This window comes from Triticum dicoccoides, chromosome 2B (assembly GCF_002162155.2).
Source record: "Triticum dicoccoides isolate Atlit2015 ecotype Zavitan chromosome 2B, WEW_v2.0, whole genome shotgun sequence".
NCBI lineage: Eukaryota > Viridiplantae > Streptophyta > Magnoliopsida > Poales > Poaceae > Triticum > Triticum dicoccoides.
The window spans coordinates 279404089-279421091 of NC_041383.1; the positions used below are offsets into that span (position 1 = coordinate 279404089).

At 45.4% G+C, this 17003-nt stretch overlaps 1 protein-coding gene across 1 annotated transcript; it reads left to right on the forward strand.

The window, feature by feature from the left end:
- Nucleotides 1-4955: 4955 nt before the first annotated feature.
- LOC119363521 (pre-mRNA-splicing factor ATP-dependent RNA helicase DEAH7-like) lies at nucleotides 4956-13575 on the forward strand. The gene is made up of 16 exons (XM_037628891.1): nucleotides 4956-5509; nucleotides 6095-6267; nucleotides 6439-6654; nucleotides 6809-6879; nucleotides 6990-7215; nucleotides 7303-7482; nucleotides 7617-7732; nucleotides 7839-7936; nucleotides 8064-8163; nucleotides 8754-8931; nucleotides 9929-10158; nucleotides 10242-10421; nucleotides 10793-11041; nucleotides 11327-11388; nucleotides 11506-11658; nucleotides 11746-13575. The coding sequence occupies exons 2-16, from the start codon at nucleotides 6132-6134 to the stop codon at nucleotides 13340-13342; spliced, it is 3792 nt and encodes a 1263-aa protein (XP_037484788.1). The 5' UTR covers nucleotides 4956-5509; nucleotides 6095-6131; the 3' UTR covers nucleotides 13343-13575.
- Nucleotides 13576-17003: the final 3428 nt, after the last annotated feature.

The following is a 17003-nucleotide window of genomic DNA, read 5'->3' on the forward strand; positions in this document are numbered from 1 at the left end:
CACTCATCGTCACTTCCCCTTCAACTAGTCTATGTTTATTCTGTAACTCCTGTTTCGAGTTACTAATCTTAGCAACCGAACAAGTATCAAATACTCAGGGGCTACTATAAACACTAGTAAGGCACACATCAATAACCTGTATATCAAATATACCCTTGTTCACTTTGCCATACTTCTTATCAACCAAAAATCCAGGGAATTTCCGCTTCCAGTGACCATTTCCTTTGCAGTGTAAGCACTCAGTTTCAGGCTTTGGTCCAGCTTTGGTCTTCTTCACGGGAGTGACAACTTGTTTGTCATTCTACTTGAAGTTTCCCTTTCTTTCCCTTTGCCCTTTTTTTTGAAACTAGTGGTCTTGTTAATCATCAACACTTGATGCTCTTTCTTGATTTCTACCTTCGTCGATTTCAACATCACGAAGAGCTCGGGAAACTTTTACGTCATCCCTTGCATACTATAGTTCATCACGAAGTTCTAGTAACTTGGTGATGGTGACTAGAGAATTCTGTCAATCACTATCTTATCTGGAGATTAACTCCCACTTGATTCAAGTGATTGTAGTACCCAAACAATCTGAGCACATGCTCACTAGTTGAGCAATTCTCCTCCATCTTTTAGCTATAGAACTTGTTGGAGACTTCATATCTCTCAACTCGGGTATTTGCTTGAAATATTAACTTCAATTCCTGGAACATCTCATATGGTCCATGACGTTCAAAACGTCTTTGAAGTCCCGATTCTAAGTCGTTAGGCATGGTGCACTAAACTATCAAGTAGTCATCATATTGAGCTAGCCAAACATTCATAACGTCTGCATCTGCTCCTGCAGTAGGTTTGTCACCTAGCGGTGCATCAAGGACATAATTCTTCTGTGCAGCAATGAGGATAAACCTCAGATCACGGATCCAATCCGCATCATTGCTACTAACATCTTTCAACACAGTTTTCTCTAGGAACATATCAAAAATAAACATATGAAAGCAACAACGCGAGCTATTGATCTACAACATAATTTGCAAAATACTACCTGGACTAAGTTCATGATAAATTTAAGTTCAATTAATCATATTACTTAAGAACTCCCACTTAGACAGACATCTCTCTAGTCATCTAAGTGATCACGTGATCCAAATCAACTAAACCATGTCCGATCATCACGTGATATGGAGTAGTTTTCAATGGTGAACATCACTATGTTGATCATATCTACTATATGATTCACGCTCGACCTTTCGGTCTCTGTGTTCTGAGGCCATATCTGTTATATGCTAGGCTCGTCAAGTTTAACCTGAGTATTCCGCGTGTGCAACTATTTTGCACCCGTTGTATTTGAACGTAGAGCCTATCACACCCGATCATCACATGGTGTCTCGGCACGAAGAACTTTCGCAATGGTGCATACTCAGGGAGAACACTTCTTGATAATTTTTTAGTGAGAGATCATCTTAAAATGCTACCATCAATCAAAGCAAGATAAGATGCATAAAGGATAAACATCACATGCAATCAATATAAGTGATATGATATGGCCATCATCATCTTGTGCTTGTGATCTCCATCTCCGAAGCACCATCGTGATCACCATCGTCACCGGTGCGACACCTTGATCTCCATCGTAGCATCGTTGTCGTTACGCCATCTATTGCTTCTACGACTATCGCTACCGCTTAGTGATAAAGTAAAGCAATTACAGGGCGATTGCATTGCATACAATAAAGCGACAACCATATGGCTCCTGCCAGTTGCCGATAACGCGGTTACAAAACATGATCATCTCATACAATAAAATATAGCATCATGTCTAGACCATATCACATCACAACATGCCCTGCAAAAACAAGTTAGACGTCCTCTACTTTGTTGTTGCAAATTTTATGTGGCTGCTACGGGCTGAGCAAGAATCGTTCTTACCTACGCATCAAAACCACAATGATAGTTCGTCAAGTTAGTGTTGTTTTAACCTTCGCAAGGACCGGGCGTAGCCACACTCGGTTCAACTAAAGTTGGAGAAACAGACACCCGCTAGTCACCTGTGTGCAAAGCACGGCGGTAAAACCAATCTCGCGTAAGCGTACTCGTAATGTCGGTCCGGGCCGCTTCATCCAAAAATACCGCTGAACCAAAGTATGACATGCTGGTAAGCAGTATGACTTGTATTGCCCACAACTCACTTGTGTTCTACTCATGCATATAACATCAACATATAAAACCTAGGCTCGGATGCCACTGTTGGAAACGTAGTAATTTCAAAAAAATTCCTACGCACACGCAAGATCATGGTGATGCATAGCAACGAGAGGGGAGAGTGTTGTCCACGTACCCTCGTAGACCGTAAGCGGAAGCGTTATGACAACGCGGTTGATGTAGTCGTACGTCTTCACCATCCGACCAATTCAAGCACCGAACGTACGGCACCTCCGAGTTCAGCACACGTTCAGCTCGATGACGATCCCCGGACTCTGATCCAGCAGGGTTTCGGGGATGAGTTCCGTCAGCACGACGGCGTGGTGATGATGATGTTCTACCGACGCAGGGCTTCGCCTAAGCACCACAACGATATGATCGAGGTGGAATATGGTGGAGGGGGCACCACACATGGCTAAGGAACGATCACGAAGATCAACTTGTGTGTCATGGGGTGCCCCCTGCCCCCGTATATAAAGGAGCAAGGGGGAGGGGGCGGCCGGCCAAGGGAGGGCACGCCAGGGAGGAGTCCTACTCCCACCGGGAGTAGGACTCCCTCCTTTCCTAGTCCAACTAGGAGAGGGGAAGGAAGGGAAGGAGAATGAGAATGAAGGAGAGGGAGGAAAAGGAGGAAAGGGGGGCCGGCCCCCTAGTCCAATTCGGTTTGGGCTAGGGGGGCCGCGCGCCCTGCCTCCTCTCTTCCACCACTTGGCCCATGAGGCCCATTGCTTCTTCCTCGTATTCCCGTAACTCCCCGGTACCCCCGAAAATACCCGAATCACTCAGAACCCTTCCGATGTCCGAATATAGTTGTCCAATATATCGATCTTTACGTCTCGACCATTTCGAGACTCCTCGTCATGTCCCCGATCTCATCCAGGACTCCGAACTCCTTCGGTACATCAAAACTCATAAACTCATAATAAAACTATCATCGTAACGTTGAGCGTGCGGACCCTACGGGTTCGAGAACTATGTAGACATGACCTAGAACTATTCTCGGTCAATAACCAATAGCGGAACCTGGATGCTCATATTGGCTCCTACATATTCTACGAAGATCTTTATCGGTCAAACCGCATAACAACATACTTTGTTCTCTTTGTCATCGGTTTACTTGCCCGAGATTCGATCGTCGGTATCTCAATACCTAGTTCAATCTCGTTACCGGCAAGTCTCTTTACTCGTTATGTAATGCATCATTTTGTAACTAACTCATTAGCTACATTGCTTGCAAGGCTTATAGTGATGTGCATTACCGAGAGGGCCCAGAGATACCTCTCCGACAATCGGAGTGACAAAACCTAATCTCGAAATACGCCAACCCAACATGTACCTTCGGAGACATCTGTAGAGCTCCTTTATAATCACCCAGTTACGTTGTGACGTTTGGTAGCACACAAAGTGTTCCTCCGGTAAACGGGAGTTGCATAATCTCATAGTTACAGGAACATGTATAAGTCATGAAGAAAGCAATAGCAACATATTAAACGATCAAGTGCTAGGCTAACGGAATGGGTCATGTCAATCACATCATTCTCCTAATGATGTGATCCCGTTAATCAAATGAGAACTCATGTCTATGGTTAGGAAACTTAACCATCTTTGATTAACGAGCTAGTCAAGTAGAGGCATACTAGTGACACTATGTTTGTCTATGTATTCACACATGTATTATGTTTCCGGTTAATACAATTCTAGCATGAATAATAAACATTTATCATGAAATAAGGAAATAAATAATAACTTTATTATTGCCTCTAGGGATATTTCCTTCACGGAGGAGGAGAAAAAATAGTGGAACAAAGGCTGAATTTGTCTTGCGGGAGGCCGAGATGGCTGGCGGCGTCGCGGGCAATTTTGCGGCGGAGGGATAAGATTTGGTAACCCTAAATCCCGGCTGGACCAGTAGATATAATGTCGGAGGGACAGTTTTGCGAGCAACCTGTAATTTTTTTTACGATCGTGCTAAGTTTAGTGGATCTATTTGGACCAAGGAAAACAAGATCCTGCAAAACGACAGAGTTTTACAGGTCGGTGAGCTTTTGAGGAATCCGCTGGAGATATGCTCCATACTCCTGAACTCCTGATCAAAATATGGTTGCTGGGCTATTCCACCCTGGAATAGGGGTAGCCATTTTTTACATGGATGCCAGTCGTTCGGTTCGTGGGTGAGCAAGGATAGGGCTAGCCGGATGCTAGGAATATTGCCTGTCTGCAAAAATCTCACGAACCTAGGCATCCCGGGCATGCTTGATGTGAAGGCAACCGCAAAACGTTTTTTACGACCCTCTCGTTTCATTCACCTCCCCCAACCCTATCCCTCCCCCCTTCCATCTATGTTCTCTCCTGTGGCGGCAGCGGCATAAATCGAAGCACGGCTACGGAGGTGATTGCGCGGCGGCATGGACCCCCCTTCCCTATCTTCTAATTGCAGCGCCCTCTCTCCTTCCTCTTCATTTCTTCACGCAGATGGTGGCGGATCTCTCCGTACTCCGGCCGGGCGTGCCGCGCACGCTGCGTGCTGGGCGTGCGTGCTTGCCTGGCGTGCCTGCTGCGTGCACGCGGGGTTGTCGGTCAAGCGTGTGTGCTGCCCTTGCGCCGCGCTCTTGCACGTGCGTGGTGCACTGAAGTATGTGCTTGTGCAGGCTGCAGCAGTCGGAGGGGGCAACGAAATAGGAAGTTAGGGTACCCAAACCCAACCATGATTCATATCCTTCATCAAAACCAAACAAAATAGACCAGTTCGACTCATATACCGCCTTCAGATCAATCAGTCCCGAATCGACCCAGCCCGTCCCGTACCGCCTTCTCTGGCTCTACATCTGATTCCCCAAATCGACCCCACTAACCAACGCCTCCTCCGCTTCTATCCCGCCGCCGCAGCTCCTCCATCGGCCAGCCGCCCCCAACGCCGGCGAGCGATACACTGCCGCCCTCCCGACGCGGCTACTGGCGCTACGCCCGGAGAGAGGAGCAAGCGCTGTCTAGTTACGCGCGCGGGCGAGCGAGCAGCCGAGGCGCCGTGCATCTCTCCCTCCCCTGTTTCCGATTCCTAGACCTAGCGGCGGCGGCGATTCCAACTCCGGCCGGCCCTCTCCCTCCCCGTCCCCTCCTCCAATCCGGCCGACCCTCCCCCTCGGCCGGTCCGCCCCTCCCGGACTGCCCCGGACCGGCTCGGCCGCTCGGGGATCCAGCCTCCGGCCTCCCCGGACCCCCTGCTGCCGCTGCCTGCTGGCGCCCTCCACCTCCAGTCCTCTCCTCCACGGATGCACCGCTGACCCCTCCTCTACTGACCACGGCACAGCTCCAGTGCTCCACCAAGGTATTTTTTGCCCTCTGTTTATTTAAGAAATCTGAAGATTTGCTATAAATGCCACCGCCTATGATTGTTATAAGGAGTAGAAGCCATTCACTGATTGTTTGTAAACTGAAATTGAACTAAATGGACATTGAAGTTTCAAGAAGAAGAATGTTTATCTGATGGATTTGATGATTAAGTCAAAAGAGAATGAACAATATTATATTGTCTACAAACTTCTTAAGTTGGTGCTCATTTTTCCGGTAGCTACTGCTAGTGTTGAGAGGGTATTTTCTTCGATGAAATATGTGAAGAATTCGCTAAGAAACAAAATGGATGATGAATATTTGAGAAGTGCTTGGTTACATTCGTTGAGAGAGAATTCTTCAAACAAGTGAAAGATGAGGATGTCATCAATCTCTTCTAAAAAGGGGATCGTAAAGTCATATTGTAGTTTCCTTTGTTATGTAATCTTCCTTAATTGCTAGAGATATTGCCACAATGATATTTTGCTACTTTTATCGATGTATGGTCATTGAGTCATCGATGTTGCCATCTTATTGTACATTTGTTCTATTTTGTTGCTTTGGCCAAAAAAAAATTTGACAGGAATACCAAGTAGCAAATTCCTGGCTCCGCCACCACGATGAGTTCCGATGGGAGACTTGACCTCGACGCGACGACAAGCACCCTCGGGCCGGAGGATGACACGGCGCAGGGTCTGATACTGCCGACCAAGGATAAGGTCATGTACCGGCCTCCGCCGGGGAAATCCGCGCTAGGTATGATGCTTGGGCTGTACATCTTCTAATCTAGAGCTATCTGCTAGTCAAATTCGGCGCCACCTGCGATGTGTAGACTTAATGAACTGATCCCACTTCGTGTTTTAACACGTGTAGCCATGCCAGGAGCTTAGAGATTTAGAGTGAGCTAATCGCTAGTCTGTCTTGCAGGTTTGGACCTGCTCGCACACAAGAAAAGAGAAAAGGAAGGTAACAATTCATTTAAGCGGCCTCCTGAGAAGGTAGTGACTGTTGCTTCTTCTATGGATGAAGATGAGAGGCCAGGATCTACAGAAAATGATGCAAGCAGCCTGTCCGGTGGTGACCGTGGCAGCGTGGCTCGCCGTTATCGAGGAACCAATTCCAGTGAGAAAACATCGTCGAAAGGTGCCTCTTCTTCTCTTGATCCATTGACCATATATACAGCTCTGGCGTAAAATATCTACTGAGATATATACTCTTACTGTGTTATGGCTGTATGCCGACTATTCATTTTCAGTGATGTAACTTAGTCAAACTAAAGCTTTATACTCTGTTTCAGAATCTACAGTCACTGATGAGAATGAAAGGGGTCTTACACCCAGACATCGAGATGAATCCCATCGGCAACAGGTCAGTGATAACAACATTCTCTCGCTTGGTTTAGGGCTCACTCTGTCAAGAGTTTTATTACTTAATGTTCACCTTACTAAACTCAGCATTTATTTCCTTGTTGCTTACAGACCCCCGCCTCTAGGTACGAACCGAATGATGACAGAGGATCCCGTGACAAACGTGGTGAACGCGAGACATCTGCATCCATTGGTTATAGTAGCAGTGGAAAGCGAGGATACCGTGATGACAGGGAATCGAATAGTAGGCGTAATGAACGGAGCAGATCTACATCTATCGACTACACAAACAAAAGAAGTCGGGATGACTATAGCTTGAGAAGCTCAAGAACACCTGGTACTTTGTTGGTATAGTATTCTTTGTCATTTTTGGTTCTTGTCTGGCTTAACATGCAAGCTGACAGGAGTGTGGTTGCAATTACAGCAAGATCTGACTGGGACAGTGGCCGATGGGAATGGGAAGATACACCTCGCCGGGAGTACCGTGATGATCGTCCTGGCTCCCAAAGACATTATCCAACACGATCTCCTATGCTAGCTGCTGCATCTCCTGATGCACGATTGGTGTCTCCTTGGCTAGGCGGGAATACACCCCGTTCCGCAGGTAAAGACAGTTCAGCTCTATCTTTTGTGATATTTAACTTTGTTTCTGTGAAAGTAAACATGTTAATTCATATTTCACTGACCTGACTTTAATTTACTCATACTCATATTATCTATGCTCTTTTAAATGTCCAGCCTCCCCTTGGGATCATGTTTCGCCCTCACCTGCTCCTGTGAGGGCTTCAGGTTCATCAAAAGGGTCTTCGTATTCAAGTTCCAGTGGAAGATCTCATCAGCTTACCTTTTCAAATGTAAGTCATGATTCTTTTCGGATCACTTTATAGGTTCTTCTAAACTCTGATTCTGTTTCTTCGATCCGTGGTCATTATACCTATAATCATTACCCTCTTATTTCAGGATGCTGAAGCTGATAGAAGCCCCTCAGCTGCTGATAGGAACTATGAGATTACCGAGGAAATGATGCAAGAGATGGATTATAATGCTGACCGTGCTTGGTACTTACCCTTTTAAGAATTCCTTCTGTCCTAGTGTTTATAAATGAATATAGCAACTCAACATTTCTTATATTGTCAGAAAACCAAGTTTAGCTAGTCATTCTTCTAACCTTCACAAATTCTTCAGGTATGATTGTGAAGAACACAACACTGTGTTCGATGGTGATAATTATGCTGCAGATGATAGCTCCTACAAAAAGAAGGAAGCACAATTGCCTAAGAAATTGGTATTGTTTTTAAATGTTTAATCACACTTTGAAGTACTCCATTCTAACATTCACTAGCTCTATTCATAGGAGTAGGAGTAGCACATATTATTGCAACCCCATAGTAGAAAACTATGTCAGTGTATATGGTAAATGACTGCATGTAGGGTCTAGTACTTTATCTTCTAAGCACAAATTTGTTCTAGTAAAGTGTCATGTATTGTGGCTTCAGTTTTCCTGTAACCACCTGATATTGTACTCATACATGTCAAAATGCATTGTAAAATGTCCAGTTGAGAGACATCTATTGTACTCCCTCCGATCCATAATAATGAACTAAAAACCACGGCACTTATTATTGATCGGAGGGCGTAATATTTTCCTCTGTTAAGTAACGGATCCTGGTAGGCTGGACATAATGAATTAAATGCTTCATCAGCAGGAACTTCTATTAATCTTATTATAATATTCGTACAGCAAAAATTAGGATGCTAATTCAAGAGTATCACATTCACATATTTCAATTGCATTTCAGCGAATATGGTAGTTTATCATTTACTCGTCAATTTAACATGTTACACTGGTTTTTTAACTATTTTTATTGCTTGCAGACTCGTAAAGATGGTAGTCTGATGACCCTTTCTCAGAGCAAGAAATTATCACAGATGACTGCTGATAATGCTCAGTGGGAGGACAGACAATTGTTGAGGTCTGGAGCTGTTAGAGGAACAGAGGTGCAGACAGAATTTGATGATGAGGACGAGCGTAAAGTAATACTTCTTGTTCATGGTATGTTCTTTCCCTTCAGAATTTCATTTTGGCGATGTTCTGCTTGCAGCGTTAGTTGTGACTAAAACAAGCATCACACAAAACCTTTTGTGAACCATCCCCCATTTCTCTTGCATTAGAGTTTCAAGAATATTCCTTCTTGTGAAGTGATGGAAACATTAAATATGTTTGTAATGTATAAATTAACCAGCACAATGCTAATAGCTACTCCCTCCATTCGATCTTTTGGATATTTCAGTATGGACTATACACGGACTGAAATGGTGAACAAACACACTAAAACGTGTCTATATACATCCGATTAACAAAAAAGTTGGAGCATCTTATATTTGTGAATGGAGGGAGTATTTGTCTGCTTTCCCATCTCCATTTGCTGGTATATGTGCTGGCTAAGTGCTCCCATCTCCATTGCTGGTATATGTGCTGACTAAGTAGCTGGTGGACATGAGTGTTCAGTGTGAACCTGCGATCTTTCTGATCATTCACTCTCAAAAGCTTCTACTACCTCCATCCCAAATTATAAGACGTTTTGTTAGGCTATTTTATAGCCTACCAAAACATCTTATAATTTGGAACAGAGGAAGTATATGATGATAGCAAGCATCAAACCGCTCACATGTTTCCATCCTTCATATGTCAATTTGAAAATATATTTGCGATTCTTCTATGTTTCTTTGTGTTACATAATACATCCTCCTTCTGTTCCCAAATATATGTCTTTTTAGAGATTTCAACAAGGTACTACATACGGAGCAAAATGAGGGAATCTACACTCTAAAATATGTCTATATACATCCGTATGTTCTAGTCCATTTGAAACTTCTAAAAAGACATATATTTAGGAACGGAGGGAGTAGTAGCTAGGTTTGAAGCGAATAGAACATGGCTCGGCCCTGGCATGCCCTTGATGTTTTTTCTTGATAACAATTTTTTCTGCCTGTTTGCAGTACATTCATGCACTTGAACTAAAACCAGTCGATGGCTTAACTTTTGGCAGATACGAAACCTCCCTTCCTGGATGGGCGAGTTGTATACACAAAGCAAGCAGAGCCTGTAATGCCACTGAAGGATCCAACATCTGATATGGCTATCATTGCACGAAAGGGTTCTGTTTTGGTTAGGGAAATTCGTGAAAAGCAGAGCCAGAACAAGTCGCGGCAACGCTTCTGGGAGCTTGCTGGATCTAATCTTGGAAATATATTGGGTGTTGAGAAAACGTCTGAACAGGTAGACTATTGCCACATTTCATGTGTATGTCTTGAAAAATGTTGTGACTTGTCCATATGTTCTACTCACTTCTGCAAAATCAGGTTGATGCAGATACCGCTGTTGTTGGTGATCAAGGGGAGATCGATTTCAAGGAGGAAGCAAAGTTTTCGCAACACTTGAAGGAAAAAGCAGAAGCTGTCAGTGATTTTGCAAGATCTAAATCTCTTTCTCAGCAAAGACAATATCTTCCCATATATACTGTTCGAGATGACCTGCTACAGGTTTGTACTTGGTTTTATAGACTTATTATGAGTGTTCTGTTTGTTTAATGATTTTTGAGTTACTTCCGTCTACTACATGGCACATTTTGAAGCTGTATGATTACTTCTATATACCGTGAATTGTGATGTACGCAAAATCCAAAACGGTTGCAAATTTGGAATATGGTTGAGTGAAGACCATTAGATCACCTAGAAGGACATATATACAAATCCCTACTGCTTCATTCAAATAGGAATAGTTTGGAATCCAGTTTCCTTTCAGAACACATATATTTATGCACCATTCTGGACTTCTTTCTGTATCTTGTATTTAGTTTCTCTCAAATGATTATTATGCTAATAACAATTGTTATGCTGCTGCTATGGAGCAGGTTGTGCGTGAAAATCAAGTAGTTGTGGTCGTTGGTGAAACTGGTTCTGGGAAGACCACTCAACTTACTCAGTACCTGCATGAGGATGGATATACCACAACTGGTGTTGTTGGCTGTACTCAACCGAGACGTGTGGCTGCCATGAGTGTTGCCAAGCGGGTCAGTGAAGAAATGGAAACCGAACTTGGTGATAAAGTTGGATATGCTATCCGATTTGAGGACGTCACTTGTTCTAGCACTATAATAAAGGTACAATTCTGCTTGTGCTTTAGTTCACATCAACATGTCTTGTGTATATTTGTAGTGTTAGAAAAACTTGATATAGAAAGGTTCAATTCATAGGCTGGTAACCTCATAGTTGTGTTAGCCTTATGATTTCTGATTAGATATAATTGGCCACGTTCCGAGAACACTTTAGGTTAACATTCTTAGCCTTATGATTTCTGATTAGATATAATTGGCCACATTCGGAGAACACTTTAGGTTAACATTCTTAAGTTCAACAATTAATTTTCCCTTATGTTTGTTTTGCAGTATATGACAGATGGAGTGCTTCTTCGTGAAACCTTGAAAGATGCTGACCTTGATAAATATCGGTATGCTGTTAACCTGCCCTTGTTCTCTCGTAGTGCTGATAAATCTTGTGATATTCATATACCTCAGTTTTGGAATATTGCTTGCTGTATTAATGCTTTCTCCCCTCTTTTATGTAGTGTTATCGTCATGGATGAAGCACACGAAAGATCCCTCAATACTGATGTTTTGTTTGGCATATTGAAGAAGGTTGTTGCACGTCGGCGGGATTTTAAGCTAATTGTCACATCTGCAACCCTAAATGCAGACAAATTCTCAAAGTTCTTTGGAGGGTAAGAGAACATGCTATATCTTTTTCTCCATTATAAAGATTTGAATCCACTGTCTGCAAACCTTATAATTATTTTCTTTGTCTGCAGTGTGCCTGTATTTAACATTCCAGGCAGGACATTTCCAGTTAATATCTTGTTTAGCAAAACACCATGTGAAGATTATGTGGAAGCGGCAGTGAAGCAGGCCATGACAATTCACATAACGAGTGGCCCTGGTGACATCCTCATCTTCATGACCGGGCAGGAAGAGATCGAGGCTACTTGCTATGCTCTTGCTGAGCGCATGGAGCAGCTAATATCGTCATCCACGAAGAATGTACCCAAGCTCTCCATCTTGCCGATTTACTCGCAGTTGCCTGCTGACTTGCAGGCCAAGATCTTTCAGAAGGCAGAAGAGGGCACTCGCAAATGCATTGTTGCTACCAATATTGCTGAGACATCCCTCACAGTGGATGGCATCTTCTATGTCATTGATACCGGGTATGGAAAGATGAAGGTATACAATCCACGGATGGGCATGGATGCTCTTCAAGTTTTTCCGTGTAGTCGAGCAGCTGCAGACCAGCGTGCAGGACGTGCTGGAAGAACCGGTCCTGGCACATGCTACAGGCTGTTCACAGAATCAGCTTACCAGAATGAGATGCTCCCTAACCCCGTGCCAGAGATTCAAAGGACTAACCTGGGAAACGTGGTTCTCTTACTGAAGTCCCTCAAAGTCGAAAACTTGCTTGATTTTGACTTCATGGACCCACCCCCCCAGGAGAATATCCTCAACTCCATGTACCAGCTCTGGGTGTTGGGCGCCTTGAACAATGTTGGTGGACTTACAGAAATAGGTTGGAAGATGGTGGAGTTCCCATTGGACCCAACTCTAGCAAAGATGCTTCTCATGGGGGAGAAGCTGGACTGCCTTGATGAAGTATTAACCATTGTATCCATGCTCTCAGTACCCTCAGTTTTCTTCCGGCCAAAAGATCGAGCAGAGGAGAGCGACGCAGCAAGGGAAAAATTCTTTGTCCCAGAGTCTGACCACCTAACGCTCCTGAATGTATACCTGCAGTGGAAGTCAAACCAATATCGAGGAGACTGGTGCAATGACCATTTCCTCCATGTTAAGGGTCTCCGTAAGGCTCGGGAAGTGAGATCTCAACTGCTAGACATTCTGAAAGCCCTGAAGATCCCACTGACATCATGCCATATGGAATGGGACGTGGTGAGGAAAGCTATCTGCTCGGCGTACTTCCATAACTCGGCAAGGTTGAAGGGCATAGGAGAGTATGTCAACTGCCGGAATGGGATGCCGTGCCACCTGCATCCGAGCAGTGCTCTGTATGGTCTCGGGTACACCCCTGACTATGTGGTGTACCACGAGCTTGTCCTGACAACCAAGGAGTATATGCAGTGTGTGAGCGCAGTGGATCCGCAATGGCTGGCGGAGCTGGGTCCTATGTTCTTCTCTGTGAAAGACACGGACACCTCCCTGCTGGACCACAAGAAGAGACAGAAGGAGGAGAAGACGGCCATGGAAGAGGAGATGGAGAAGCTGAGGCAGGAACAGGCGGAGGCAGCACTCGTGGAGAAGGAGAGGGAGCGACGGAAGAGAGCCAAGCAGCAGCAGCAGATCTCTATGCCGGGTCTGAAGAAAGGTTCGACATATCTGAGGCCCAAGAAGATGGGTTTATAGATAACAAAGCTGGAAGAAGCTTTTGCAGTGTATTGTGATTTTTGTAGGCCGAGGGAAACTTGTACAATAGTTATAATATGTCGGTGATTCACTCACGCCTGAAGGAATCTAGTAGTTCAAGCCTGCACTCTGCAGCATGTACAACACACATGAATGTAACATTTACATCACTTGAGAGAGGAGACGGCACTGTCAAGCACTTGTCACGATGGCAAATTGTTCTTCTTGGTGCTTGTTTGTATGTCAGTACTCCCTCTCCCTCTGTAAACAAATATAAGAGCATTTAAATAACTAAAATAGTGATCTAAACGCTCTTATAATTATTTACAGAGGGAGTGCTTAAATTTTAATTCTTGGTTCTTACTTTTATTCCCTCCTTCCATCTATATAGGGCCTAATTCGTTTTTTGAGAATGCCTTTGACTATTGACAAGATTAATAATACATGACATGCATAATGTGAAAAATATATCACTGAAAGCTCCTTTCACATATGAATTTGACGGTATGCTTTATGCAAGTTGTATGTCATATATTATTGCTCTAACACTAGGTCAAAATTAGCCTCGAAAAACGCATTAGGTCCTATATTGATGGAAGGAAGGAGTAGCTCAAATTTAGATTGATTGACATGAAGTCCACCATCTTAATTGCTCGGTTCTGAAGTGAACAATTTCTATGGTGCATCCGCTTGTTATGATTTCTCTGATGTTGTTGTCCAGCTATGAGGAACTGCAACATGAAACTGTTGGATAAACAGCAACTACTTTTCCTGAGGGCCAAAGGTCATTACATATACATGTGTGACAAAGTGCAGAAAATCCCTTATACAACGGGGATATACCGAAAGGGGACTATACACATCTAACACCCCCTCTCAAACTCATGGTGGATAACAACACTGAGTTTGGAGAGGAAAAAGGTATGTTGCGCTCGAGTCTGTGCCTTCGTGAAGAAGTCAGCCAACTGTAACTCAGAGGGCACATAGTGAAGAGCGAGAGTCTGATCCTGCACAGCAGCACGCATAAAATGGGCATCCACACCTATGTGCTTGGTGAGCTCATGCTTCACCGGGTCACGCGCAATACTGATAGCACCAGTACTGTCTGACAGTAAGGGAGTCGAGGTAGTAGCCGGTACACCAAAATCCTCAAGTAACCATCGCAACCAGATCACCTCAGCCGTCAACATAGCCATGGCTCGCAACTCAGCCTCTGTACTCGAGCGAGAAACTGCAGTCTGTTTCTTTGTCTTCCAGGCAATCAGAGAGCCACCAAGAAAGACACAGTAAGCAGACATCGAGCGTCGATCAGAGGGATCACTAGCCCAGGTAGCATCAGAGTAAGCCTGGAGCTCAAGAGAACCGGAGCGAGGAAAGAAAAGGCGCTGAGAGATCGTGCCACGAAGATATTGTAGAACACGGAGGAGGTGACTATAGTGGACAGAGGTGGGGGCTGAAACAAACTGACTCAGGATGTGAACTGGATAGGAGATGTCAGGTCGCGTAACAGCAAGATAGACAAGGCTACCGACGAGGTGACGATAGCGAGTGGGATTAGGAAGAGGGTCGCCATCAGATGCACGAAGCTGAACGTTGAGCTCCATAGGAGTCACAACAGTGCGGTCATCACTGAGAGCAGCTCGAGCAAGAAGATTCTGAATGTATTTCTCTTAAGAGATGTAGAAGCCATCAAAGGTGGAGGAGATCTCAATCCCAAGAAAATAGCGAAGAGAACCAAGATCAGTCATAAGGAACTGCTCGTGAAGGTGGGCCTTAACAAAGGCAATGTAGTCAGAGTCGTCACCCGTGATGATCATGTCATCAATATAAAGAAGGAGAAGAGTCCGACCATGAGGAGACGTGTGAACAAACAACGCGGGATCACGATCACTGGGCAAGAAACCAGCTGCAGTCACCACAGAGGCGAAGCGCTCAAACCAAGCACGAGGGGCTTGTTTAAGACCATAGAGGGAGCGGCGAAGCCGACAGACCATGTGTGACGCCCGGGTAATTAAGCTACAGTGATCCTCTGCTAGTGATGCCGCGTCACCTCGATTATAGTTGCTAATCTCGAGTTAATTCGAAACCGATTCAAATTCAAATTTAAAATTTGGTAAATAATAAAAGTTTTCAAACATTAAAATAAAATTGTTCGGTTTGTACTAGATATTACATAGATAATTATGGTGTAGAAGACACAGTTTTATAAGATGCATAAATATTTTAAATTGAATTAAAACAGAGGAGAAAATAAATAAAAGAAAACAAACAAAACAAACAAAAAAAATAGAAGACCAGAACCCCCCCCCGCTGGGCCATGAGGCCCAGCTAGCTAGCCAGCCAACCGGCCCACCCCGGCCGTGGCCTATATGGCCTGCCTCTCCATTCCCCGAACCCTAGCGCCCCACTCCCTCACGATCCCCACTTCTCCCTCGTCTCCCTCCCAGCGCCGCCACTCGCAACACACACACATACGCATCGGCACAGGGAGAGGAGCGCCCCTGTTCGATCACCTCCCCCCGCACGCTCGTGCCCGATGCAAACCGCCGCCGGCGCCGCCCCTCCCGGACTCCTCCGGGCCCCTCCTCTCCCTCGCACGGCGCTCGCTTGAAGCTGCGTCCTCGCCTCGTCACCGACCCGATGTCGTCGCCCGTCGTCACGCCACCACCGCCCGGAGACCTCGCCGCCTCGACCTCATCTCCGTCGCCGACCCGACCCCGACCTCGTCGTCCCTGTCCTCCCCGAGCCCATTGCCATGACCCTGCAACCCTTTGTGAGGACCCCCCTCCTTCTCCTCTTCCCCGCGCTCCAGCAGCGCACCTGCACGCCCGCGTCGTCCGCGCCGGCGCATGGCTCCCTGCCATGCTCCGACCCCCTCCCATCGCCGTCGTTCTCCGCCCGCGCCTGCCCCGTCCGGCCTCAAGACGCGCCCCGCCCGCGCTCACCGTGGCCTCGCCCCGCACCGTTGCCTCACTCCCGCGCCGGTTCCCTCTCCCCTCTGTCCCCGCGCGAGCACCACCGCTCCTCGCTCGCCCCGTCGACGGCGCCCTCGCCTCCGTCCCCCTGCTCCCCCGACAGCGCCGGCCCCGAGCGCTCCTCCCCGCGGTCGCCTCTCCACAGGCCACGGCCGGCGCGCCCCGCTCCGGCCATGACCTCGCCGTGGTCACCGCTTCCCAGATCCGGCCCCTGCCGGGTCCACCCATCTGGGCTGCGCTCGTTAACCCGTTAGCCCACACCCGCTTTTGGCCCTTGTGAGCCTATGACAGGGGGCCCCACGCCCAGAACGGTTTTATAAAAAAAAGAATTAAAAAAATATATATTAAATAAATAAATAATAATTAAATTAATTAATTAATTAAGGAATTAATTAAGTTAATTAATCATAATTAGATTAACCTAATTAACTAATTAGTTTAATTAAACAGTAATTAGATTAGCTAAACATTAATTAGACTAAACAGTCAATGACGAACGGGACCCACCTGTCAGGTTGACCAAGTCAACCCTGTTGACTGCTGACGTCAGCATGACATCATGCTGACGTCATAAATTCATTTTCGAATTAAATAATTAATTAGTTAAATTTCAGAAATTAATAAAATCTTTAGAAAATTATATCTTTTAATCCGTAACTCGGATTAAAATATTTTCAACATGAAAG